The 25,900-nt window shown below is 36.5% G+C and overlaps 1 protein-coding gene across 1 annotated transcript in view; it reads right to left on the bottom strand.

Moving 5' to 3' along the window:
• The window catches only part of myof (myoferlin), a 50,709-nt gene that overhangs the window by 19,641 nt on the left and 5,168 nt on the right, over positions 1–25,900 (bottom strand). The window contains exons 4-26 of the mRNA XM_049464842.1: positions 17,601–17,709; positions 16,479–16,566; positions 15,463–15,599; positions 14,940–15,068; positions 14,458–14,520; positions 14,127–14,177; positions 13,965–13,995; positions 13,753–13,868; positions 12,794–12,920; positions 11,402–11,505; positions 11,249–11,317; positions 11,079–11,122; positions 10,280–10,362; positions 8,485–8,520; positions 6,565–6,693; positions 6,346–6,455; positions 5,629–5,806; positions 4,507–4,631; positions 4,300–4,409; positions 3,125–3,317; positions 1,978–2,133; positions 639–770; positions 390–553 (exon numbers count right to left, since the gene is read on the bottom strand). Coding sequence (XP_049320799.1) covers positions 390–553; positions 639–770; positions 1,978–2,133; positions 3,125–3,317; positions 4,300–4,409; positions 4,507–4,631; positions 5,629–5,806; positions 6,346–6,455; positions 6,565–6,693; positions 8,485–8,520; positions 10,280–10,362; positions 11,079–11,122; positions 11,249–11,317; positions 11,402–11,505; positions 12,794–12,920; positions 13,753–13,868; positions 13,965–13,995; positions 14,127–14,177; positions 14,458–14,520; positions 14,940–15,068; positions 15,463–15,599; positions 16,479–16,566; positions 17,601–17,709 — 2,484 coding nt within the window. The remainder of the gene's footprint in view (positions 1–389; positions 554–638; positions 771–1,977; positions 2,134–3,124; positions 3,318–4,299; positions 4,410–4,506; positions 4,632–5,628; positions 5,807–6,345; positions 6,456–6,564; positions 6,694–8,484; positions 8,521–10,279; positions 10,363–11,078; positions 11,123–11,248; positions 11,318–11,401; positions 11,506–12,793; positions 12,921–13,752; positions 13,869–13,964; positions 13,996–14,126; positions 14,178–14,457; positions 14,521–14,939; positions 15,069–15,462; positions 15,600–16,478; positions 16,567–17,600; positions 17,710–25,900) is intronic.

Below are 25,900 nucleotides of genomic sequence, written 5' to 3'. Positions count from 1 at the left end.
TTCTGAACTCTTAAAACATTATAAATATGAACTTGTTTTTTTGTATATTTGAGGTTGGAAAGCTCTGCATCTTTTTTGTTATTTCAGCCATTTCTCATTTTCTGCAAATAAATGCTCTAAATGATAATATTTTTATTTGGAATTTTGAAGAAATGTTGTCGGTAGTTTATAGAATAAAACAACAATGTTCTTTATACTCAAACATATACCTATAAATAGCAACATCAGAAAAACTGATTCAGAAACTGAAGTGGTCTCTTAATTTTTCCAGAGCTGTATATACATTCATACATATATAATATAGTTTGTACGAAAGCTGTGCTTTATCAGGTCCAAAATGACACCTTACCTAGGTTTACGTCATTTACTTACAGTACTACAGTACTTACCTTTTTTGTGGTTCCACCATCCAGTCCCCCTCCCACTGCCAGCCTCTAGGGGGCAAAAAATACTCATGCTTGAGCTTCACTTTTCCAGTGACATCAGAGAACTTGCTGCGATTCAACAGACCCGTGGTGCCCCACTTCCCCAGCACCTTCGCCTGGTTCTCATACTGTTTAAAAACAAAGACAAAACTTTTCTAATCAATCACTGTTCACTGTTAGCATGCATTTATAAAATGTGAAAAATGACTTTACCAGTTCTGCAGAAACAGTGAACAGTCCCGAAGCAAACGCATTGAATTTCTGCTCATGTGTGGATAATCCCAGCCACATATTCACTCGGACTTGAGCAGGAAGCTTGGAACCCTTGTTTTTGTCCATGGGGTACTGTATAAAAATAACAAAGAATCTATAGAAGTGCATAGAGACACACTAAATTTAACTTAAGCTGTATTGTTTTAAGTGGAGTAGTAATGTAATGTGAATTTAATCCAATATGAAGCAACAATGTCTGTTTTTTATATTTATTCTAATAATATTACTAATCTCACTAATAATATTCATTTAAGCTACATTATCAGGGCTGTCAGAACATGCCAAATCCAGCCTTTTTAAATCAGATTGGAGTTACCTTCATATGTAGTCTTAGATCAGATACATATCTGTTTTTGGGGACCTGTACTTGATCTGACAAAAACCTCACAGAATCGTTTGTAGCATCTGGCTAAATAATGAACAAAAATTATAGCTTTTGACCTTGTGCAAAACACTGACGGCTTCCACACTTACATGTTGACCCTCCATTTGTGGCTGTTTGTGTGGAAGGATGTCATTTTTGAGACTTTATACATATACATAATGCCATATTCTTTGCAAACATACTTTAGCCTAGCTTTCTAATTATTAACATCTCTCCAGAAGTGAAGTACATATGCGTGTAAATTTAAGAATGTGTGAGATACAGGTCTGTCAAAATCAGAAAATCTAGATTGATTAATGAGGCTTATAAGATGATCATAGCCTTAAAGAGAACTGGTATTTTGGTACTGGTATTGGTAGCTGGGAGTATAATTTATTGTTCCATAATTGAATTACAATACAAATCACAGATGGGCAGGTGAACATGTGTCTTTGTTGACAAGCAGAGATGCAGAACAACTATAGGAAGTGAAAGCATTCCAAGCGAAAGAATGTGGACTGAGTGTAATCTTACAGAAAACATAATATAAAAGAAAACAAACGTGACTTTGGTTGCACAAGCGTATTCAGTTCTCGCACTTGCTTAACCAGAATCACACAGTGCAGTACTAGAGTTACAGGCAAGAAGTGGCAGTCAATAAATTGTTGTAGTCAATGAGAAACATCTAAATGAAGACACATACATACTCTACAATCGTACAAATACAGGTGCTAAAATAATATCTTTTAGCAAAGCAAACGAAAAACAATTTATTTTTAAACCTATTTAGAAGGTTCTTCACCTTTAATATATAAGCACCTCCAATCAGTACTTAAAGAAAAGAGATATAGAAAGGAAAGAGATATAAGAAAGGTGCCTCATTGGCAGAAGTGTCTTAATTAGAATGAAGAATACCTGCAGGAAGATTGTCTGTGTTTTTCCGCAGTACTGTCCACAGGCCTGCTCGCCCAAAACTGAATACAGAACCTGATGTGCCGGGACCCGGCTGTAGGCCACCCTCTTCTCTCCTCTCAACATCCAGATAATCACATCAGGCATGCTGTTCTGAGGCTGCGGGAACATGTGTAGAGTCCATGTAATGCAGAATATGCAATATGATACATATAAAAACAGCTTTAATGCTGTTTCATTTAAGATGTTGAGTAAAAATAGATTAGTGTGATGAATTGTGGGGAAATAGAACTACAAGCTGAGAGTTTGGTGGCAAATCTAACTACTGTTCAAATGATAATAAACAGTAATATGTTTACTACACAGAACCAATGTCTGCATCAAAATCGTAAAATCAATTGACTTTGTTAATTTTACCTGCAGCTCAAATATATAATATATATATACAGCTCTGGAAAAAACTAATAGACCACTTCAAAATAATTAGCTTCTCTTATTTTGCTATTTATATGTATGTTATATGTAAGTTTGAGTAAAATTTCCAATTTCCAAACAAAAATATTATAATTTAGAGCATTTATTTGCAGAAAATGAAAAATGGCAAAAAAAGATGCAAAGCTTTCAGACCTCAAATAATGCAAAACAAGTTCATATTCATAACGTTTTAAGACTTCAGAAATGAATATTTGGTGGAATAACCCTGGTTTTTAATCACAGTTTTCATGCATCTTGGCATGTTTTCCTCCACCAGTCTTACACACTGCTTTTGGATAAATTAATGCCACTCCTTGTGCAAAAAATGAAGCAGTTCAGCTTGGTTTGATAGCTTGTGATCATCCATCTACCTCTTGATTATATTCCAAAGATTTTAAATTTGGTAAAATCAAAGAAACTCTTATTTTTTCCAGAGCTGTAGATTAGGACATGACACAAACAAAGCTAATAACAGTCTATTTATTTATATATAAACTAGAGGTCACTGATCATATTTATTGTCATAAATAGTAATTAGTATTTATTTATATTTCCTAAGGAATCATAATTAAGTTGAATCCTGTGTTTAAGATGTATAATTCAGAATTATTATGATATCCTGTGGATGAACAGTGACAAGACAAACATAAGGTACAGTGAAGAGATTATTAACAACCTCCTCTGCTAGTTGCTTAAGTTTGTCCAGCCAACCGTCGATGGTGGCCATGGCCTCCTTTAGATCAACACCATCCTGGAACAGGCGCTCAGCTGCAGTCCTGATGCTCTTCAGAGAATTGTCCCGCAGCTTCTTAATCTGAATGTCCAGTGTTGTGAGGTTAGCCTTGCCCTCCAGCTCCGGCAGCCTACAGCTGAGGAGAGTCATTTACAAGAGTTTAGAAACTAGACATTAAATTTACTGGAGCTGTAATAATGTAGCATAATGATGTAATGCTTTTGTCTATATGCTTTCCACTTACATCTAGATGTTTCTTTTAGCCTTGTTTATGTTGTTTATGTGTTTGACAATAATTCTGAATCATCCAAAGATTTACTACATTGCCACTAAAGGCCCTCAGACCCAGAGACTTGAAAAATTAAAATCAGATCTTTTAAGACGCAGAGCTTTTAGACCTCAAATAATGCAAAGAAAGCAAGTTCATATTCATAAAGTTTTAAGAGTTCAGAAATCAATATTTGGGGAATAACCCTGGTTTCTAATTCCTGTTTTCATGCATCTTGGCATGTTCTCCTCCACCAGTCTTACACACGGCTTTTGAATCAAGCAGTTCAGCTTGGTTTAATGGCTTTATAATCATCCATCTTCCTCTTTATTATATTCCAGAGGTTTTTTAATTTGGCAAAATCAAGAAAACATCTTCAGTAAATGTTCTTTTTATTTTTTTTCCAGAGCTGTATACTCTTTAAGAATAAACATGAAAAAAGCTTTTCATTATTTTTTTTTTAGCAGGATTAGTCTATTTTTCTCAGCAACAGCCACAGGTTCCTCTAAGCAGCTGTCCAAGCTAAATTATAGCTAAAAGGTCTAGATATGTTTGAATATGCATTTAAAGTGCTTACCTATCTGTGATAAAAAAGGACTAAGATAAAAAATAACTTTTGACTTCTATTCAGTAGGTATTATATTCAGGTGTTTTCAGGTGATTTCTAAATCTATATTTAATTAAATGTTACAAAAAATCTCATATTTTTATCTACTGGTGCCAGTAACACTTGCAATAAGGTGTTAAAATGGTTTTCAAATAAGACTTTCATATCAGTTCATCCTATATACGAATAATAGTATACTATCATAACCTGAACAGATTAGAAGGGAAATAAAATAAAGCACACCTGCTGATGTCCTCCAGCACCTGACTGACAAGCTTTTGCCAAATCTCTGCCAGTCTTAAGTCCGGGGCTTTAGCCTGCACTGCAGTCTTCAGCTCAGTGATGTTACATTCCTAGAATCAGAGACACTATTATGCAAAACTGTTCAGATTGCAGTTTAATGCCAGAATGAACATAATTAAGTAAATAATTAACTGATAATAAACTTACCAAGCGGTTTGCTATGTTGAGAAGGATGTTAACAGCATCGAGACGATGACTGATATCCTCCCAAAATGACATAATGGCTACAACAGGCTTGGTGTCGGCCCAGGGCAAGTAGTAGTAGTGGTTACCTGTTACAAATTCAACAGATTGATTTTGCATTCAGAGCCCTAAAATTACTACTGATTATTCAAATTCAATTACTGTGACCATTTGAATACATTTAGCCCATATTTTAAAAGAGATAGGTGTGATTTTTTTTTTATGTTGTATAATTAAATCATTATTACTGTAAAGAAATTAGGTACGTTTCTTTGCAATGCACCATTTCACACTAAACCATTTTGTTCACAATAATATATAACAAATTTTATTTTAAATAACATACAGATTCCTTAACTCAAAAATGACTATATTATACTTATATATTTAATAAATATTTATGATGATGACAGTATTTTTTTATGGTATTGTGCTCTTTTATTGTCTCATTTACGTCTAAAAGAGTGACTCTCTTTTGTATGTCTGTGTATTTTTCCTGCCCTCCTGTTTGTTTATTTACCATTTTTCTTCCATACATGTGTTCTTTCCACACGTGCTCCCCTGCACGCGGCCCTGTGTGTTCCTGCCGTGTCTCTGCCTTAGTGTTTTCACCTGTGTTCATTTGTTTCTCCGCCTCCTCATTACCTGTCCCCAGGTGTTTCCTGTCTACTTCTCTGTATATATAGCCCCTTTTTTCTGTGATGACTTTCTGTGTTTTTTTGTATGTCTTTACATCTGTTAGGTTGTTGGTTTTCCTTTCAGAGTTTCTAGTCTTTGTTTATTCCTTGTTTCTATGTTTTATTTTTAGATTTTATTTTCTGGTTCATTGTCTGTTTTCTGTTTATTAAATTCATATATTTGCATTTGCGTTCGTCTCCTCGTCTCCCTGCTTCACACACCCTGACAGTATGTATATTTGCTAATTTAGATGAACACTATATTTATATTAGTAAGTAAAGCTGACTTGGTACTAAAATGTAACATTAATAATGATGATATGAATAGTGATAATATGAGTTAAAGCACTCTGAATCTGTACTCTACTTTCAGTTCACTAGTTTAGTAGCAGTTTATTACTAGCCTCACCATCGAACACAGCACAGCTGTACTGAGTGGTTGAAGCCAGAGGTTTGCAGGTTGAGTCCAGCTTGTTGCCATAATTGCCGATACTCACTTCAAACTGAATAGGCTCACCGGGCTCCAGGATCATGGTGGCACTGTGAAACACAGCACACAGACAGTACTTTCTCCTGCGCTGGTATTTCTGTATGGAGACAAACAGAAATACATCACATGATGCCCAACTGAAGATCAATAAAAAGAAGAATGCTTAAATTATTTAATATTAAATATTATAACTACATCATACTGCTTGTCTGAAATAATTGTAACTAAGTTAAGTAAAGCTAAGCTAAGTGAACAAAACTGTAATTCTTAAAAAAATATATCTATCCTGAAAACTGTTTCTTTAGGAGTAAAGCGCTTTCGTTTATTTACAGTAAGCTCCAGAAGGCTGGGTGCAGCAGCATTAGCATTAGCGCTACCCTAAGTGTTCCGATAAGCCATGACGCGATCAGCTAGCGGTTCGTCCCATGTAGCGTGTTTTAACACTGTAAACACACAGGCTACAGGCCAATAATGCTCACCTCTGTGGTTAGCGTAGCGGCTAATGCTAATACTGTTCCAGCCTTAGTGCTGGGGAACTAAACAAAAACTTTAATTATTAAAGGATTATTAAAGGATTACCTTAGTGCACCTTATAGTGCGAAAAATACGATAATCTGAAAATGCTAATATTGCTACCTGAGCAACCAAGATGTCATCATTTGATATTGCCTCTACATCTGTGTCTGCCTTGCCATCCAGTTTAGTAGAAAGCTCAATTAGAACTCTCCCTCTGTATGCTGCTCCTTCTCCCTGCAGGAAACACAGAACAAGGCTTATGAATAGATTATAAACTGTATTTTATGAGGGTTTATTTTAAAATGGTCAGTCTATCTGACTTGATAAAGCACCCCAGACTCGCCTTTCCAAAGTTGAGGTCTTCATAAGGATCAGGAAGGCCAGTGAATTCTCTTGGGCTGCCATACAGGTTAATATAGCTGGGTCCAAAAGCTGGAAGAAAGCCAACATCAGGCTCCCCTGTTTCTGCTGTGAGAAAAAGAGAGACATATATTTCTTATCTTCTCCTACATTCCCCATGAGTCTCACAATGGTGTCAGGTGATGAGTTAGTGGAGTTAATGCATTCCAGGGGAGACGGCGTCTGGAATGAGCTACAACAGCGGCACTGTTGTAGTTTTTGCGTAATTTAAGCATGTTGTTAAAAAGACAAAGATTTATTGTTAGATTATTTTAAAGATATAGACGACAGTGGAACAACATATTCAATATTACAGTGTTATTAACAACACGTTGAAGCAAAAACCTAAAATTAACTACTAATTTAACATACACGGACATGCCAAAACTCATGGGATGAAGGTGTGTAAATTAATTGTGATGTGTTACCCCAGGGGATGGATTGGGAACACCCAATAGTATATAAGTTGTGAGGTATTATCTCATGAGGCTGAACACTGGCCAGTGTGCTCATGGCAAGGTGAAGTGAATTATCTATCATAAGTGAGTTAAAGTGAGGCCTGATTGTGGGTGCAAGATAAATGGGATGTTCCATTTCTGAAGCTGTGCAGACATTTAACATTTCTTGATCCATAGGGTCTTGTCTGTACCCTGAATATGTCATAGAAGACATTACCACTCAAAGTGGACAGTGCAGTGGGTTGTAATGATCATGGCGGGCAGATTCCCGCAGGAATCACTTCCACATTTCCGTGCAGGTCAACCTGTATGTCCAGGCGGTGTTTGCTTTGTTTTTAAGGTTTAGCAGGAATGACAAAAGTCATGGGACATGATACTAGTTCCTGTCCAATGAGATTTGGCAGGTAAGTGTTGGAAACAATGTGAATAGAAACATCTGCATCACTCTTCTTTATATATTACTACTATATAAAAATTTGTTAAAATATTTTGGAAATGTAACCTCCTAGGATCTGCCGTCCACATGTGTGGACATTACATTTTGAATTGTCTAGACCACAACACTAAATTTTCTCTACAAGGGCCTATTGATGGGGTAAAAAGCAATTTCAAATAATGGGACTAGGAAAATCTTGGGGGCAATGTCGCCAATAGTTCAAGCTAAACAAGATCATTGCCATACAGACACAATAGAGAAGAAACTTTGGCAGAACTTTTACACTACAATGTTATAGTAAGCCCAGTATTTCAATCTCCTCCACTGTCACCATGTTTGTTGTGGTTAAAAAAGTTTGACTCCAAACTGTTCTCAAGTGGATGTACTGCTTAACATCCAAGCCAATGTAAAGGACACAGATGTATGTGGGCAGTAATAGTTATATGATCATCAAAATATTTTTAATATAAGAAACAACACATTTATTATTATGATTCATTGTCTTAGAAGCGTTAAATTATTGAAGTAGATTTGCGTGCAAAGCATGAGCATCACTTTATTAATCTGACATATGCAGCACAATATATATGACACAACTAAGGCAGCCGATGCAAAGCGTTTACAACTGATTCAAGCGCATTTCATGTTGAATGATATTCATCATGTTATAACACAGACAGCTTTATAAAGCCTGTGTTACAGCTAACATGCTGAAGGACACAATACACAACATAACTGCAACCCTTTAAGCACAGCACACTATACTCAAATCATTTAGTTTTAACATGTAACTAACCAATACAAAAATAACACAGATAAATAAATAGAATACATAAACACAAAAATACACTACTCCTCATAAATGAAAGAGTGTATTTTTGTAAATCAAAATTTTCTACATCTGTAAAATTATGGACAGAACTCTAAGGGTTACAGATATGCTGGAAACAGGTGAACCTATTTAACCTTCATTTCCTGGTAACTCATGTCCTGGATGATCCTCTGGTGCAGCAGGGAAAAAAGGAGGGGTCATTAGAAAAGGAAATCAGTTCAAAAAGAGGAGTTCACGACACGTTTTGACATACACATTTTTTACACTAGGGATACACCAAGAAGAATTTTTTGTCTGGAACTGAAACTGAACAAAATGAAACATTTAACCATTACATAAATAAATCTTGTTTTTTTTTAGAAAATCTAATTACAAAACTAACATTTAAAAACATAAGTAACACAATGTGTCAAGGCAGCAAAATATAGAGAAAAAAGGATCTGAATATGTTAACTTAGGCACAATCCCATTTTACCCCTTGGCCCTACCACTTACCCCTACCCCTCTGATTTGTGTGCTCACGCCAAGGGGTAGGGGTGTCCCGATTCTTGTTAAGCTGGAAGGGAAGAGGGAACATCTGCAACATCTCCTACATTTCTGAAGACATACAATGCCCTATAATTAACTAGTTAACCAGCAGCTAGGTTACTGAACTTGAGCGCTCCTGATGGTGTATCGGATGCTTGAAGGATTGTCTCAATTCTTAGCGGAAGAATTTTACCCCACCCCTCTGTTCCAAGCGGAAGGGTTACACTTGAAAAAAAGAAGGGATAGGGTTAAGTGGTATAGCCAGAGGGTGAAATGGGATTGGGCCTTAGCCATATTTGAGTGAAATTAAAGAATATACACCTACACATTTTATGGTGCATAAAAGTAAACATTTTTGAAACTAATAATGTAAAATATTTCCCTGCACTAAAAAGCAATACTACTACTAACAATAATTAAGTGGGCCATGAAAGTATCAGAACAGGTTTGGACACACCTCTTCTCATTCAGCATGTTTTCTTTCTTTCTGTATGATTTTTTACATTCTAAATTTGATATAAAATACATTAAAGCTATTCAGAATTATTATGTAGACAAAACGTGTTAAACAAACCAGAATATATTTTCTACTTTAGAGTCTTGAAGGAGTTCCTGAAGGTGCTGAACAATAGTTGCTGCTTTTCTTTTTTTCTATAAAGCTCCAGCTCATCTAAGTCACCCATTTCAGTTGGGGTTTGGTCATGTGTTTAAAATAAATCCACATGTATTTCATATTAATCTACAGTGTAGAAACGATATAAAGACAAGCATTGAATGAGATGGTGTGTCCAGTCTTATTGACTGGTACTGTATACTGTATACTGGGGCTGCAACATTTAGTCAATATAATCGACACTGCCGATTATTTAAATGTGTCAAATACAAATATCATTGTTGACTGATTTTTAACAGCACCGCATTACACAAAGTGCTGGGGACAGAAGTGCAATGAGAGATGGGTAAATGACTCACTCATACAGTTTACACTCAACTTAGTCTGTCTCCAAAAGTGCCCAAACACAACAGATTACATATTTACTCAGTAAACCTATATCAGTACTTTCCACATTTAAACAACAGCTAGACATTTAAATGCCTTTTAAATCTCAGCCGTTTCTATCGTTTTTAGAGATGGAGGACATGGCAGAAATAATCTATGACTAATCGACTAATCGAAAAATAATCATCAGATTAGTCGACTACCAAAATAATCATTAGTTGCAGCCCTATTTTTTACGCCACTAAAGAAGAAGAGCTTAAAACTTCAATAAAGTTTACCAGAGATTATAATGCTGAAGTGTCCAAACCCTTTTAGGGGGCCACTGTACATATTTCCAATACTGCCCATACTGATACTGTACAACACTGACAGCTAATTCTGTCAGCATCCAGAGGTCATACCTTCCACTTCTCCACCAGAGGACGCTATCTTGGTCAGATTTAAGTACGTAGTGCCAACAGCATCGTTCCTCGTCAGACGATCCCTAAAGAAAGAGGGGGAAGGGACTCAGACTCATAAAGGCTTAAATGACTGAGCATGTAAAGCAGCCACAGCACAGACTCTGGATCTCCTCAGATTTTCCACTGCCCTCTCAGCGGACTCTGGCAGGATTTAGCAGAGGAATGCTCTGTGGTGAAGAGAGGGAGGGAGGGACTGACTCATTCTGCCTGTCGGGATACACCCAGCTTCAACACTGACCATGACCTAACTCCACCATTAAACACAGTCCCAGAAGATAAGATAACCCCAGATTCCTGAAGACAGATCCCCCACAGCTTCATTCTCATTCAATCTCCTCTACAACATCCCATCATAGGCACCAACCACTAAAACATTATAGTACATCAATGTTTATACACATTACTACATTATTTACATTAAAAGTAGCATCAGTTTTGTATGCCCTGACAAACAACCCCTGCAGGAACGTTGTTTCATATGTTTCAAGCAGTTCATTGATTATTTAAGTGTTTTTTTTCTGTGCTATATTCTTATACATCAGATACAGCTCTGGAAAAAATGATGAGTTTCTTTGATTTTACAAAACAAAAAAAAACTCTGGAAAATAATCAAGAGCATGATGGATGATCACAAGCCATAAAACCAAGCTGAACTGCTTAAATTTGTGCACCAGGAGTGACATAAAATTACCCAAAAGCAGTGTGTAAGAATGGTGGAGGAGCTGCATTAGTGACTCACCAATCATACACAGTCAATTTGATCCGTTCACACATAGATGGGAACTAAGCAAAAAAAAAAAAGAAGATATAGGTTAACAATATTACAAGAACAATATTAGGTTAATCAATAAATAAATGTGACAGAAACAATATCTTAAGCAACGTTAAGGAAAAAACATTCAATATCACCTTAACATGCAGATTAACCAACTGGTTCCATTCAGGGTTTGCGTTGCTCTCAATAATTTTTGTGCAAATCTAAAGAGAGACAAAAAACCCCCCATAAATCCCAAGATGCACAGCACTCACATATGAAAAAAGCTCACAGTGCAGGATAGATACCTTCTTGCCAGCAAACCAGGCTTCTAAGAATGGATCCACTAGATTCTTTTTATCACCCGTCCCACCAAAAGCAGCTTTTAATGACTGGGAAATGGAGTCGTCCACTGGAAAAAGAGTTTTGTTACAGGATGAAATAGAGAATATGTATTCATTCTTACAGTCTAGTTAAAAAAAACATATTTTAGATACAATGTTGATTAACTGCATTAAAGTTATTGTATTTTGTAGCTTTGACAAGCTCAAAGCAGTGGTGGAAAACTAGCTGCAAGAAACAGTAAATATGCAATGTCTGAAAGACGCTCAAATTATGTCTGTATCATGTCAGTTAGTCCACACCCTTTCTTCTGTGTCTGGTGGATGTACAAAACAGGTGCAATATCTGAACATCTGACTTGGACCTCTGTTGGATGTCTGTAGACGTGCAAGATCGGTTTACTATCTGAACGTCTGACTCGGACCTCTGTTGATTTTACACAAAAATCCAATTTTAACTGTGAAACAAGGTGGAGAGTGCATGATGGTTTAGGGTGGTTTTAAAGCCTGCATTATCTGTGATTACTGAAGTAATAATATAATAATAAATACAATGGTATATAAAAACATTTCATTAGAGAAAAGAGACATTGGGTATAGCCACAAGACAATGACCCACAGCACATAAGTAAAACAGCTAAAAAATGGTTTAAAAAGAAGAGCATTTGTGTTTTGGAATGTTTTTGAAGTGAAATCCTGACCTTAACCCTATCAAAATATTGTGGCATGACCTAAACAGGTCTGTGCATGCAAGAAATCCCAGAATGATGGAATTGAAAAACTGTACCACATCTGTAGGATAGAATGGTCCAAAATTCTTTTTTCAACATTGTTTAAATCTTATTTGCAGCATTTGGGAAGCATTTCAGTGGATGTCATTCCTGGATCTACTTATTTTCAAATTCGCTTCACTTCTTTGTCTAGTATGCACTGTGGCTGTTTATTTAACATGCTTAGGTAAAGACATGACCAAATGTTATTGCAGTGTTGGGGAATAACAGACTGAATGTTACAGTGATGTCATGTGACAGTTCTATTCTCTGTATTTCTCTCAATTTTAGTAGGTGGCAAGTAATTAAAAAGTAACTAAAAGTAACCAGATTATGTTGTTTTTTTAAAAACAGATATCTATTAGATTGAGTTATAATTACATGAATAATAACATTTTTAAAGTCACCCTCCCAAACCTGATTATTAGTGTAGTTTAATTATGCTTGTCTATAATTGTGACAGTGAAGTATTTTATAAAAACAGGCCTACCCAGTATTGACACAATGCAAAAATCTGTATACTGATCTAATGCACTAAGCTGAGCAATATGAGAAATACTGTTTGATAAATGAAATATGACTGGCTTACTCCGGGGAATGTCCTCAGCACGAAACACTTTCAACTGCAGGGTGACCCATCTCAGAGCGATTCCAGCAGGTAGCAGAAGGTTACTCTCCACATCATCACTATCAGTGTCTCGATCCGTTTTCTCTACCTATTTAATAAACCGATAAAATTACTGAGCTCAGCACCTACACAAATGGCAATAGAAAAAAATCACAAGATGAACCTGAAAGCACCTCTTTTTCAGTGTTTCCTTACACACTTGGGGCCATACTTTTGTGATCTACAGATGAGCCATCAACCGCATGCCACACTGCTTCATTTATGGTGTATCAGTGTGTCTTTGCTATAATTATGACTGAAAAAAAATACGGCTTGCATGGCTCAAAAAGCGCAAAAGTCATGTACTAATTCTATTAATTAGTAATGGGTGTGTTTTGGACGTAAGTTAAAATAAACCAATCAGCCTGTCACTTGCCATTCCCTTTAAAAGTCAGGTATGCTCTGACTTTGGCAGATTGTTATTTTATTGGGGCAGCACTGTAGCACGTCTCAGCAGAGGAAACTGGGATTCATGGGAAACATTTATGGGAAGAGCAATGTTATTTTGTTTTGTATTCTGTTTATTGTTGATGCAAAAGTTGGGTTTGTGCACTGCACCATGTTCTTGTGTGTGAAAGTGCACTGCGTATCTGCATTGCAAGATAGCAATATGCCAGAAAAGCACCTGAACACACCTTCCTTGCGGACCACCACACCCATTAGCGTAGATATATTCACAAGCACTGTTGCTATTTAAACAGTGCAGCAGGAAAGTGTGAAAATAGATATTTGTGGAATGTAAGGTAGCAATGAGCATTGCAACGTGCTTCATGTAAGATAGGGCCCTTGGATTTTTTTTTTCTGGTTCAAGAAACAATTCTTCAATTTTTTTTTTACATTTATGTTTGACTGTGAGTTTACTAAGAAATAAAAAACAGTACCGGAGGATCATCTCCTGTCCCCACGATGAATGCGCTGACTTTGAGGTAGCCTTTTGCTCCACAGCTTGAGTTGTCCGGGTCGTTTAGGAGCAGCCATTTCCTCATGACACAGTGAGCTGTTGTCAGAAAGCACACAGGGTGTCTGTAAACAACTAGACATTATGCAAATTTAGTGGGGAACATATTCATAATCATTAATTCCTGGAACACACCTGGTTCATCGTAGATGTAGCCGATATCAATCTGAGGAAAGATGAAGGAAGTAAAGCATATAAATATATATATTTTTACTTTATTAACGATTACTGCATAATTTCTGATTAAATACATTAATCCAGGAATAAGGAATATTGTATAAAAACTGACTGCAATACCTTAAATTCTCCCATGAGGCTGTCAGCTCTGAGGGAGGATGAATTATACACCTGCACAGAGAGAAATAATAGCATGTTATTTACCTAGTACAGTTAATAGGGACTTGCCTACTGTTTACACTGAACATAAACTCCAGGCAATGCTAAATTTAACTCATTAGTGAATAGACTGAAACAAACTCCAAAAACGTTCCACAGACTTAAACATTAGGTCTAAGTGTGGGATATTTTTTATCAGCATATATACACCAGTGTTGTCTCTAAGTAGATTAAAATGTGAAATGTAAGTGTTGTATATAAAAGTAAGTAAATTAAAATATTTTTTATTTACCCGTATGCTGACGTGTTGATCGAAGAGTTCTGAGGGAAGCATGTGGACATTGTAAAAGAAAATCTGTAAAAATATAAAATTCCATAAACTTTTACGAACTTTAGAATTAATGCATATTAAATTGTCTATAGTAACTTATAAAATGATCAGGATGTGTAATCAGATATTAAGGAAACATGCTAAGTTTAAGCTCTGGCAACTCTTGACAGAGATGCTTTAGACTCTTTCATGTATTGTCCGTTACCAAGTGAAAATCAGTGTCTTATCCTTTGATCCCACCCCATCTCCACACATGGGGTTGCCAGGTATGAATAGCACGGTATAGGTGGTCCTATACCGTGCTATTCAGAATAAAATCCTTAGATCCAATAATTCTGGAAAAACCTTAATGTTTGCAGTAACAACATTATTTGGACTTTTTTAAAATTGTAATGTCAGAAAGCATTTGAATTAGTGATTTCAGAAAACCTAAATCTGCTAACCTCGTTAAAGAATGGATTATTTCCTCTTTTGATGCGAGTTCTGTGAGTTTCTCCACAAACGTTTACTTTGACTACAGGCTTAATGTTGTTTCCCGGCAGCTGGCGCCCCTCGATAACTCGGACCCGGATCTTAAAAATGAAGAAAAAACATGAATCAATATTCACAGGAGCTATAATAATAAAACTCATGTAAGGGATGTAAAAATGTATAATTACACGTGCACTAGTGTCAGTTAGACAGAGCAGAATATATGCAATATTCTAATTACACCCTAAACAAGCTATTGAAGAAATATATATATATATATATATATATATATATATATATATATATATATATATATATATATAGATATATATGTATATACAACTTATTCCCTATTCCTCACACATTATTGCATGTGAAAAACACACACTATGTAAAAACTCTATTTCTCTATAACACTATTACACGCAAAAGAAAACTGAGTGCAATATAAATATATCTTAAAGATACGTAATCAGATTGAACTGGCCACTCTACCTGAAAGTCCTGAGGTTTATTGGATAAAGGCCGCTGCTGTTTTCTGCTCCTCCACTGAACTCTCTGGTTCTGCTGAGAGGAGGATGGTACACCCCCAATATCAGTGGTGTCTCCTCCATCTCCTCCATCAACACCACCTGCTCAAACAATCAGCACAAAATAAATAAATAAAAAAGCTAAAACTTGTACATCAGCAATTTATTTGACTATTTTAGTATACTTATTTTTAATTCCTTTATTTTATTATTCACTGAGAAATGTTTAAGATTAAGAAACACATGGACAGCTCAATTCTAGAGAAATGGTAAAATTATAATGATATTATTTTTATTTTTGTACATTAATATTAAACATAAAAACAGCCATCAAAAATAAAGATTAAAATAAATAATATTTAATAATTTAATAATAATAACTGTTTTTTACATTTTGTATTAACGTAATACGTAATTAATTTATTTGTACTTAATATCCTCCACTGAACAGGATCTTTTGTCACTACACAGGCACAGGCACAAAATATTAACCTGCATTTCACTTTCAGTGACAGTTCTGTATCAGCTTGTCCAGAAATGCATGTGAAAGTGTGCCATTCAGGAAAGGATTACAAGTACTCACATCAGCAAAGCTAACTGCTGAACAAACTTTTATCCATCCACTCAAAATAATTGAATATAAACCTTCTTGTTTCCATTTAAACTGGCTAAACAGGACTGGAAAGCTCTCACCAAAAACTAAAGTCAATGACAGAAACCAGCGTTTTAACTTACTCTGGTGTAATGAGAACTGTCAGCAATAGGATAGCCTGTAATACTTGGCACAGAGTGATGCAATTTTCCACTAGGAAACACTGAAAAGGTGTGATTCAACATTCCAAACAGGATTAAAGCCATTGCTTAACCCCCACTGATCCATCATAATATTATCTGCTACGCTCTATACTCACCTGCTCTATGCTCAACAGCCAAGAGCATTACACAAAAGACAAAATGGAACTGAGTTAAAATACAGCATACCTGTGTTTCCTTCCCCATCCGGCTGATCGTTTGGGTTGGGAGCAGAATTGGCTGGGGGTTCATATCCAATAACCAGGTCAATAGTGCCCTAAAAATAGTACAGAAGAGAGAAGAGTTCTCTGAGAATTTTCTGCTTCTAAATATCCAATTAGACATACAAGCTAATTCAATGAAGTTAATGATCTGTACATTTTTTGGAGAATAACAGCCCAATTTTACCAAATGTTTTTCTTGTGTGTCTGATTGCTTTTTCTGTAGGGGTTTCTTGATCAGCTAAAATGCATTTTTTTATTTATTTAATTATTTACATTTCCTCTTCTTTCTGCAAGTAGCTTATATTGTATCTAATCATTTAATATCACCTGAAAATGAATCCCTTGTTCTGGCTTTTTAACTTAAATATGATGGTCTCTTGACTTTTTCACAGTAAGATGGTAACTATCACTAAATCTAAAAGTACTGTTTACCTTTCCTGCACATTCCCTAAACAGATTGATCGCGGCTCAAAAGACTTTGACATTTCTAACAAAAAAACTGTGTTTTCAACCATGAAGAACCTCATTTTAAGTTTAATGAGTTATTAAAAGTTCATGTAACCATTTCACCTTTAAAGGCAAGTATGTGTACCCATACTCTAATACTCACACAATGTGAAATCATTTAAAGCAGCTACTGACACAATTACAGTACATAATACAATACAAAATACAATAACTGAATAATTCATAGCAGGTACTTAATTATTTGTTACTACTAGTAACTACATATTTCATGGTAAATATGGAATATTTTATTGTAGATGCAGAATAATTTATAATGGAAAGAGAATCATTTATAGTAGATACTGAATCATTTACTGTAGAAATAGAATCATTTATAGTAGATACTGAATCATTTACTGTAGAAACATAACCATCTTAATAAGATCTAAAAATAGGATTAGAGTTAAAGATGTTAAAAAGGCAATGGTAATTGCCTAAATAATTTTTTTTAACTCCTATTAAATTAATATAAAAATATACATTTTTATAAAATCTAAAATGTATTGTCCCTCTATATGCCTACTTACTTAATAGAAAATTATTTGAATTTATTTATAAAGATAAAAAAAAAAACACTTACTCCAATATTTTGCCCACTGTCACCGAGCAAAGCCAAATTTTTGGAAGGGAGTGACTTTGCTTGTCCACTTGCAAGATCTTTCAAATAGATTTTAGCTGATCCTATTAACCTGGAAAATGGAACAAACCTGTTAGCATGATGCTAGTTTCTTTTACTTGTAAATCCAGTGCAACAGGAAAAAAGCAATTAGCATCATTCACAAACTGTCCTTGAAAAGAAATGTATGCAGATTTTAAAAAGATTGTCATATTTACCAGCATTTTCTTTTCGTTTGGGATTTGTGAAATATATGAGAACCTGGGATCTATAAGTCTAACAGTACTGTGTTTTTCCCACTATAAGGTGCACCCTATTATATGGCTCACTATCAATAAATGTCTATTTTCTGGTCTATTTTATACATAAGGCGCACTGTTATAAAACGCATTATGCCACACTAGTAAGAAACAGGGTGTGGTGGTCACCATCTTAAGTAAACAAAACGGTAATTCTTAAAAAAAAAAAACATTTTCTATTAAAGTCAAAAGAGCACTGGATATTAATCTACACAGATTTCTCTCCTGAAAACTGTTTATTTGGGTGAGTAAAAAAGCGCTTATGTTTATTTATAGTAAGCTTAGATTCACAGATTTCCACTACTGCCACCCAACAGAGCTAGGAACTGAGAAACCCTGAGTGCTCTGGTAAGCCAGGGTGATATTAGCTAGCAGTTCTTCCCACGTAGCTTTTTTTTAACACGGTACACATGCATAATACAGTCCTATATTTTTGCCTCTGAATGGCAAAAGAGCTAGCGCTTAGCATGGTTAGTGGCTAATGCTGCTTCAGCAGTGCTAGCCAGGTTTGCAGCAGCAGGCAGGCTGATAATACTTACTTTTGGACGGCAAAAGAGCTAGCGCTTAGCGTGGTTAGCGGCTAATGCTAATACTGCTCCAGGCTCGAGTCTCTGTGCTGTAGAAACTAAACTGAATCTCCTGTATAACACTGTACTTCAGCGTAGAGGCTTTACTGCTCCTTACAACCTGACTGCTAAAATTCATACATAAAGCACATCAGATTATAAGACAAGAAACTTAAAAATATGTTATACCTGTTAGTAAGTCAGACACATCAGGAATCTTACATTTTTTTACAACTTTATTGGGAACTTATGTAAGAAAATTCTTAGTAAGATCTTGGAGAATGAGGCTTATTGTTCAGAAACCAAGTTTCTACTAGTTTTAGGGTAAAGTGAAATATCAGGGCTATAACAGTATGATGTAATACACCTGAGATAAACTAAGAAAAAGAAGCATGAGCTAGTATTTGGCCCTGAGTTACATAGTAAGTCAAGGCCAGGTTGCTGTTGACACATTTTCATAAGGTAGAGACTGAACGCCTAGGACTCTGCTCACATCTCCGGACAGAAAGGTCAGAGGAACAGCTGAGATTTGGCATTCTCAGCTCTATAAAAACCTCATAAACTGAAAAGTGAGTCTGAGTCCAGCCATGTGATTGTAGTGAGCTGAAAAATCCTAAAGCCCCGGGTGTGCTTTGTGAAATCACTCATGCTCCCGGCCAAATGAAAGCCTCCTCCCAACGCAAACAAACTCCTCCACAGCCCACACCAGCCCGTCATTCGGGACTATTTTCAAAGGAGTCCCTCACCCGGTTTTCCTTCTTTGCCACAGAACTGTGTGTGTGTATATACAGACTGGGAGTGCTTCAGTGGCAAACACTGCATTGCGATGATCACACCCACTGTATATTGACATGCTGAGCTGCCTTAAGCACACATATTAATTGAGTATTTATACAGTACCATCAGGAAGCGTTTTTTAAAAGTCAGATACAGGTACACAGTGGCAGGAAGAGGAGCCCTGCTGCTGCAGCTGGTGGTGGTGATTTAAAGGCCAGTGGGGTAAAAACAATATGGAGGACAGTATTTCATCAACACTACAATTAAGGCCTGGGGAAATACCCAAGCACTTTTCAAACTAATCTGGCACAGGTTAGTTAGCAGCTACAGTGTTTTCAATGGCAAGCATAGCCAAAAAGTACATAGCACTGACTGAAAAATATACAGCTCTGGAAAAGATTAAGAGACCACTTCAGTTTCTGAATCAGTTTTCTCTGATTTTACTATGTACAGGTAGATGTTTGAGTAAAATGAACATTGTAGTTTTATTCTATTAACTACAGACAAAATCTCTCCCAAATTCCAAATAAAAATATGGTCAAAAAAGATGCAGAGTTTTTAATCACAGTTTTCATGCATCTTGGCATGTTCTTCTCCACCAGTCTTCTCCACCTGCTTTTGGATAATTTATGTCACTCCTGGTGCAAAAATCCAAGCAGTTCAGGTTTGGTTGGTTTGATGGCTTGTGATCATACATCGTCCTCTTGATTATATTCTAGAGGTTTTCAATTTGGTAAACTCAAAGAAACTCATCATTTGTAAGTGGTCTCTTATGTTTTTTTCCAGAGCTGTTTATCCCTAATTGAATCTTTTTTCATAGCATATATTGTGAGGGGATATCTTATTAGGGAGGCATTAAAACATTACTTAATCAACATTGTTTTGAAAACTTTATAGAAGGCAATTCCATCCACAGTGGACAGTGCAGCTGATGGTAATGTTTCGTAACCACCAGAATCTGGCTAGAACTGTCTGTGTGAACAGACTAGCGACTCTAACAGAACTCATTGAACATCCATTTATCCTTTTTATAAGATAAATAATGCTGCCATTAACTGTGGCGTGACACAGAGTAAAAATTTAGCCACAATGCCCAGCCCAAAATAACCAACCACTAATCCATGTCAGTGTAAGCAAATGTCTTGACTGCACCCTTCAACACAAACACTTCTTATTATTCTACTTCCTTGTTACAAGTTGGTAATTAAGGCACTTATCCTGAGGCCATTTCTAGTAGGATGGATTTGGTCAATGATTTTTGTGGATACTGAGAAACTGTTTGATTTTGGTGGAATTTATTAGTGGCCCCGAAATATGAAACTGAGCCACACTATGATTTTGTTCTTCGTCAGATTAGTCAAAATTAAGTCACATTAATTAAAATAGTCACAATAATAAAAAAAATACTCATACTCAAGTCAGACATCCCACCTCTCCCTCAACTCATGGGAATTTCCTGCATACTGATAGTGACTCCTTGACACCTGGAAATTAAGACTCACTTTTTGAGAGTGATCGAGTGAGACAGACCCAGTAAATGAAAAATTATTGGTCAATCTTTGTGCTCAGTGTGCTTTACATTTATGATTTATAATTGAATTTGTTTACTGACAAAATAACCTATTTTGCTAATTACCTGAAATTAGCTTTTGTAGGGTGGGCTAAGTGCTCATATATCACTTTTTTCGGTGTAACAATTTTGGTATCACTTTATTTGGATGGTCCATGCCTCTAACCTAACGCCTGCAATAAAGGCAGAAATGTTTGGACAAGTAGGAAGAAGTGGTGAGATATTGACTGCTGCCTAATGACTATAACAGAACCTTCTGTTCCCCAAACTCTCAGTGAATTGAAAAGAGAGGCTTAAACAAACAATAAGGAATTGTTGCATGAACATGTGTTATATAATGAGCTATTTCCTCTCTGCCTTTCTTCTATAGAAAGAGCTGTGCCCTCTTTCTGAACTGACGGGTTCCTGATAACGGCATTACAGAGATGTGGCCTAAAACTGGTAAGGAAGCACGGACATCATTGTACTTTATCATTGGGTTAAATTGCCAGGGACAATCAGCACACTGCACACTCTTTCCTCTCACAGTGTGTGTGATCAGTCCGCCCTGAGAATATGTACTTTATGTGACTAATACTATTTCAGCTTAGCGCACTCAACAGTCTAAAGCAAACAGCAACTTAGATAACCTACATTTTAAAGACATGAACAAAGACATGTGAACAGATATGAGGATCTTTAAAGAAAATAGCCAATAACCTTATGTTTGCATAGGATGAAATAGCATGCACTGCTTTTTAACTGCTTTTTTTTTGTTGTTTTCCAGGTAAACGTTACAGATAGACCTGGATCGACAGCTGATTTAAATAAACACAAAAAGATACTGGAATTAAAAGATGTCAGATGTCACAGTGATCAGTAGGGGAGTCAACATTCAGAAAATAACCACCCAACATTGGGTCAAACAAGTCAGGTTTAGAACAACAAAATTGTCATTTGCCAACATAAAATGGCATAGTAACAATGGTAGATGCTGGTGCAATGGAAAACACCATTAACTGCTAGTAAGCATTCTGGGGGGTTGGGTTCAATTCCTGGTCTGTGTAACTGTGCTGTTCTACATCAATAAGAGACCTTCAACACTCTTAACACTACATTGGCCTACCTTTGTAATACCAGGAAGTTGCTGGATAAAGGCTAATTTATACTCCTGAGCAATGTGTATGCAGGTACACAAGGCTCAAAGGACCAATCCTTATGTAGAAGTAGGTTAAATTTCCTAAATTTAAATGAAAACATTGCATGTTTTACCTACACTCCCTAGCCAAAAACAAAGGTCACACACTAATATTGAATTGGGCCGCCTTTAGCTTTGATTGCAGCTCGCATTTATTGTGGCAATGATTATATACGCTTCTGCAATGTCACAAGATTTATTTTAATTCAATGTTGTATTAATTTTTCACCAAGATCTTGCAGCATTGATGATGGTAGAGTCTGACCTCTGTACAGAGTGTTCTCCAGCACATCCCAAAGATTCTCAATGGGGTTAAGATCTGGACTCTGTGGTGAACAATCCATGTGTGAAAATGATGATCTCATGCTTCCTGAATCACACTTCCAGCCCCAACGAATCCTGGCATTGTCATTTTGGAATATGCCAATTCCATCAGGGAAGAAAAAAAAATCCATTGATGAAATAACCTGGTCTGTATTCAGTATATTCAGGTAGTCAGCTGACCTCATTCTTTCAGCGCATACTGTTGCTGAACCCAGACCTGACCAACCGCAGTAACCCCATATCATTTACTTAGTTTAGTCCAGATGGAGATTTTTTTTTGGTCAGGCAGTGTAAATGCTACATGTAAACAAATTAAGTCGGACATTTTTTGTCCTTTCAGTGTTGGACTGAGCATTCTTTCTCCTCTCCAAATGCTTGGAATGAATCTTGTGTCCACCCTCCCTATCCGCCCTCCTATTTGGAAATCATGAGCCTGAACAAGGCACATCCTCATATGATCTTTCTACAGACTCTAACTGAACTCAATGAAGAGAGCATGGTCATCTATTACCCTCTGCCCACTGAGCTCAACTGGTATCACTGCCTGCCTCTAATTATGGTATCGTCCCAAAACGACATGGCTGAGAGATTCTAAATTTGCATGTGCAAATCTAACAAAGGACAATAGATTAAGATGAAGACATGCTCTCCTCGAGCACAGCTGTCTCTCACTGAATCATTCACTCATCCACTATTGCCAAACATTTGTCTCAACTTTCTTCCCCCACACTTGTTAGCAGAGCAAGTCTGAACGTGGTTGATTCAGGGGTGTGGACCTACAACGTGAGACCAACAATGCAGTCTAGAGACACACCTGAGAGTTTCAGACAATCCTGCCATTTCCCAACAGACTGCTGTTGTTGAAAAAGCAAAAACCACATACTTCGGAAAAGTACTTTACACAAAGTGTGAGAAAGTAGTACAGCTGGTGTCACTGTTGCTATTTGTAAGTTAACTGTCTTTTTGTATGTGACATCTTTCAAAACATATAACTGTTATATACTAAGAATGCACCAAAATGAAACTTTTCAGCTAAAACCAAAATATAACAGTAGAGACTGAATAATGAACACGGTTTTCACTGGTTTATATAACACTTGCAACGGTTTTCAACACTAAATTGATTTTTAAGCCTAAACATGTTTTGTCTTGCTTTGCAAAGAAAAGCACATACACAATTTTAGTCATAAATGTACCTCAGCAGTGCTACTGAAGTGACATGTGAGTAGAATTCACACAGAGAATAGCAGACAGTATTTTGGTATACATACATGCTAATGTTAAATTAGCTCAGCTAGCCCTACACAGCTTGATTTTTCACCACTCATACCAAGCATGATGAGTGATGCTGAACGCTTTATTTAATTTAATTTATGCGAGTAGATTTTATTTAGCTCTCCCATCCGACTCTCTCACACACTCCCTCCCCATTCTGTACACAGCAGCACTTGGACAGGCTGCCAGAAGTGAGAGAAGACTCTGGGCCTGCTGCTACAGCTGGAAGCATCTTAACTTTAGCAGAAATACTGCCAATATGGCTTCAAATAAATGAATCATTTTTCTGTATAAATTATTAGTTGTTTTGCTTTTTCGGATGAACATCAAAAGTGCTTGTTTTTGCCATTTTGGCCCAATATTTTTCCAATCCAAAACTAAATCCAAGAAAACAATTAAAACAATGTGATGCTAAAAAAATGATCTAGTAGATGTACAAATTGGGACAGCTCATGTTTTATAGCACAGTTTGTGTGAATCATTCTCTAGCTTTTCATCATTGGACGATTTCCAACCACAGGACCAGTGGGCCTCTCAAAACCTACTGGGTATTTTTGGGTGGTGGACCAATCTCAACCTAGCGCCCACACTGAAGTGTTACAAAGCATCCCAGTAACACTGTTGTGTCTGATACACTCTGTTACTAACCATTCCACCCACGTGGTAGTGTTACTGCTATCTGTCACTAATATCTGCTCAGCAGTGGGGCTGTGACTGTCTCTTTCCACTGATGGGCGGGGCAGAGGGGGGCTGATTTTTTTTTTTTTGAGCAAAGAGCTTTGTGGCTAAAGAAAGTTACTGTAATCTTACAATAGCCATTCTGTGTAGGTACATGGCAGACTTGATAAACTAGCAAATCAGTTTAAATTATAGAGATATACCTTTATCCAATAGCGAAAAACCGTCAACTCTATCCACTGTCAGAAAGCTGTCAAATTTGAAAAAAAAGTGAAAAACTAGCCTTTTTTCCCATGGGCTTTGCTTTCTAGCTAGAAAACAGTCCTGATCATTAACACTGTGGATGGTAATGCCTTCCATGATATATTATATATTATGCAACCCAGTATCAGGCCTTGCTTAACCTCTATAATTCATGTTGCCTGGACATGAGCACAAATTATACCGGTATGACCATTTCCAATACGGGACAGTTTCTGCAGTGTTGCAGTAGGCATTGTCCTGCGTGATTAGGTAGGCGATACATGTCAAAAATATCTACATGAACGGCAGGATCCAATGTTTCCAAACAGAAGACTGCCAGAGCATAACACTACCTCAGCCAGCTGGCTTCTTTCCACCATTTACATCCTGGTACATGCCTTCTCCAGGTAAGTGACACACACACACACACACACACACAGCGATCCACATTATGCAACACAAAGCATGATTCATCCCATTCATCCCCAGCTAGCTTATAATAATGTTCCATGGTCTAGTTTTGATGCTGGCTGCCCACTGTATGTTTTCCATGGTGAATGGGATCAGCATGGGCACTCTGACTCGTCTGCACTGTGTGTTCTAAAACTTTAATGTGAAAATATATTTTCCAGATATTTGGTGCTAGATCTTATGCGTGCTAGACCCCAGGCAAATCAATGACAGGTTCACTGGCTGGTGTCTAACAAGACATGCCCTATGTTTTGAAGATTTTCTGACCCATCATAATGACTCTTGTCAAGGCGTCTCAGATCCTTATGCTTGCCGATTTTTCCTGCTTCCACCTTCAATAACTGACTGTTCATTTGATGCCTGATATGTAAATACCACCTCACAACAGGAGCACACAGTCACAAGATATTTAATTTAATTTTTTATCACCTCTCAGTTTTAGTGTTGTGGCTGATCTGTAAATATCCACTGTATTGTATATGTGCAAAAATGGGCACACTATACAGTTTTGGAAAAAATTAAAAGACCACTTTCTGAATCAGTTTCTCTGATTCAACTATTTATAGGTAAATGTTTGAATACAATGAACATTGTTGTTTTATTCTATAAACTACGACAAAAGATTTTCCCAAATTCCAAATAAAAATATTGTCATTTAAAGCATTTATTTGCAGAAAATGAGAATTGGTCAAAATAACAAAAAAGATGCAGAGCTTTCAGACTTCAAATAATGCAAAGAAAAAAAAAGTTTATGATCATAAAGTTTTAAGAGTTCAGAAATCAATATTTGGTGGAATAACCCTGGTTTTAATCACAGTTTACATGCATCTTGGCATGTTCTCCTCCACCAGTCTTACATACTGCTTTTGGATTTTTAAATGGTC

The sequence above is a fragment of the Astyanax mexicanus genome, chromosome 15, assembly GCF_023375975.1.
Source record: "Astyanax mexicanus isolate ESR-SI-001 chromosome 15, AstMex3_surface, whole genome shotgun sequence".
Classification (NCBI taxonomy): Eukaryota; Metazoa; Chordata; class Actinopteri; order Characiformes; family Acestrorhamphidae; genus Astyanax; species Astyanax mexicanus.
Note: the sequence above shows the minus strand (reverse complement) of the source record. Positions and strands in the feature narration are given on the sequence as shown.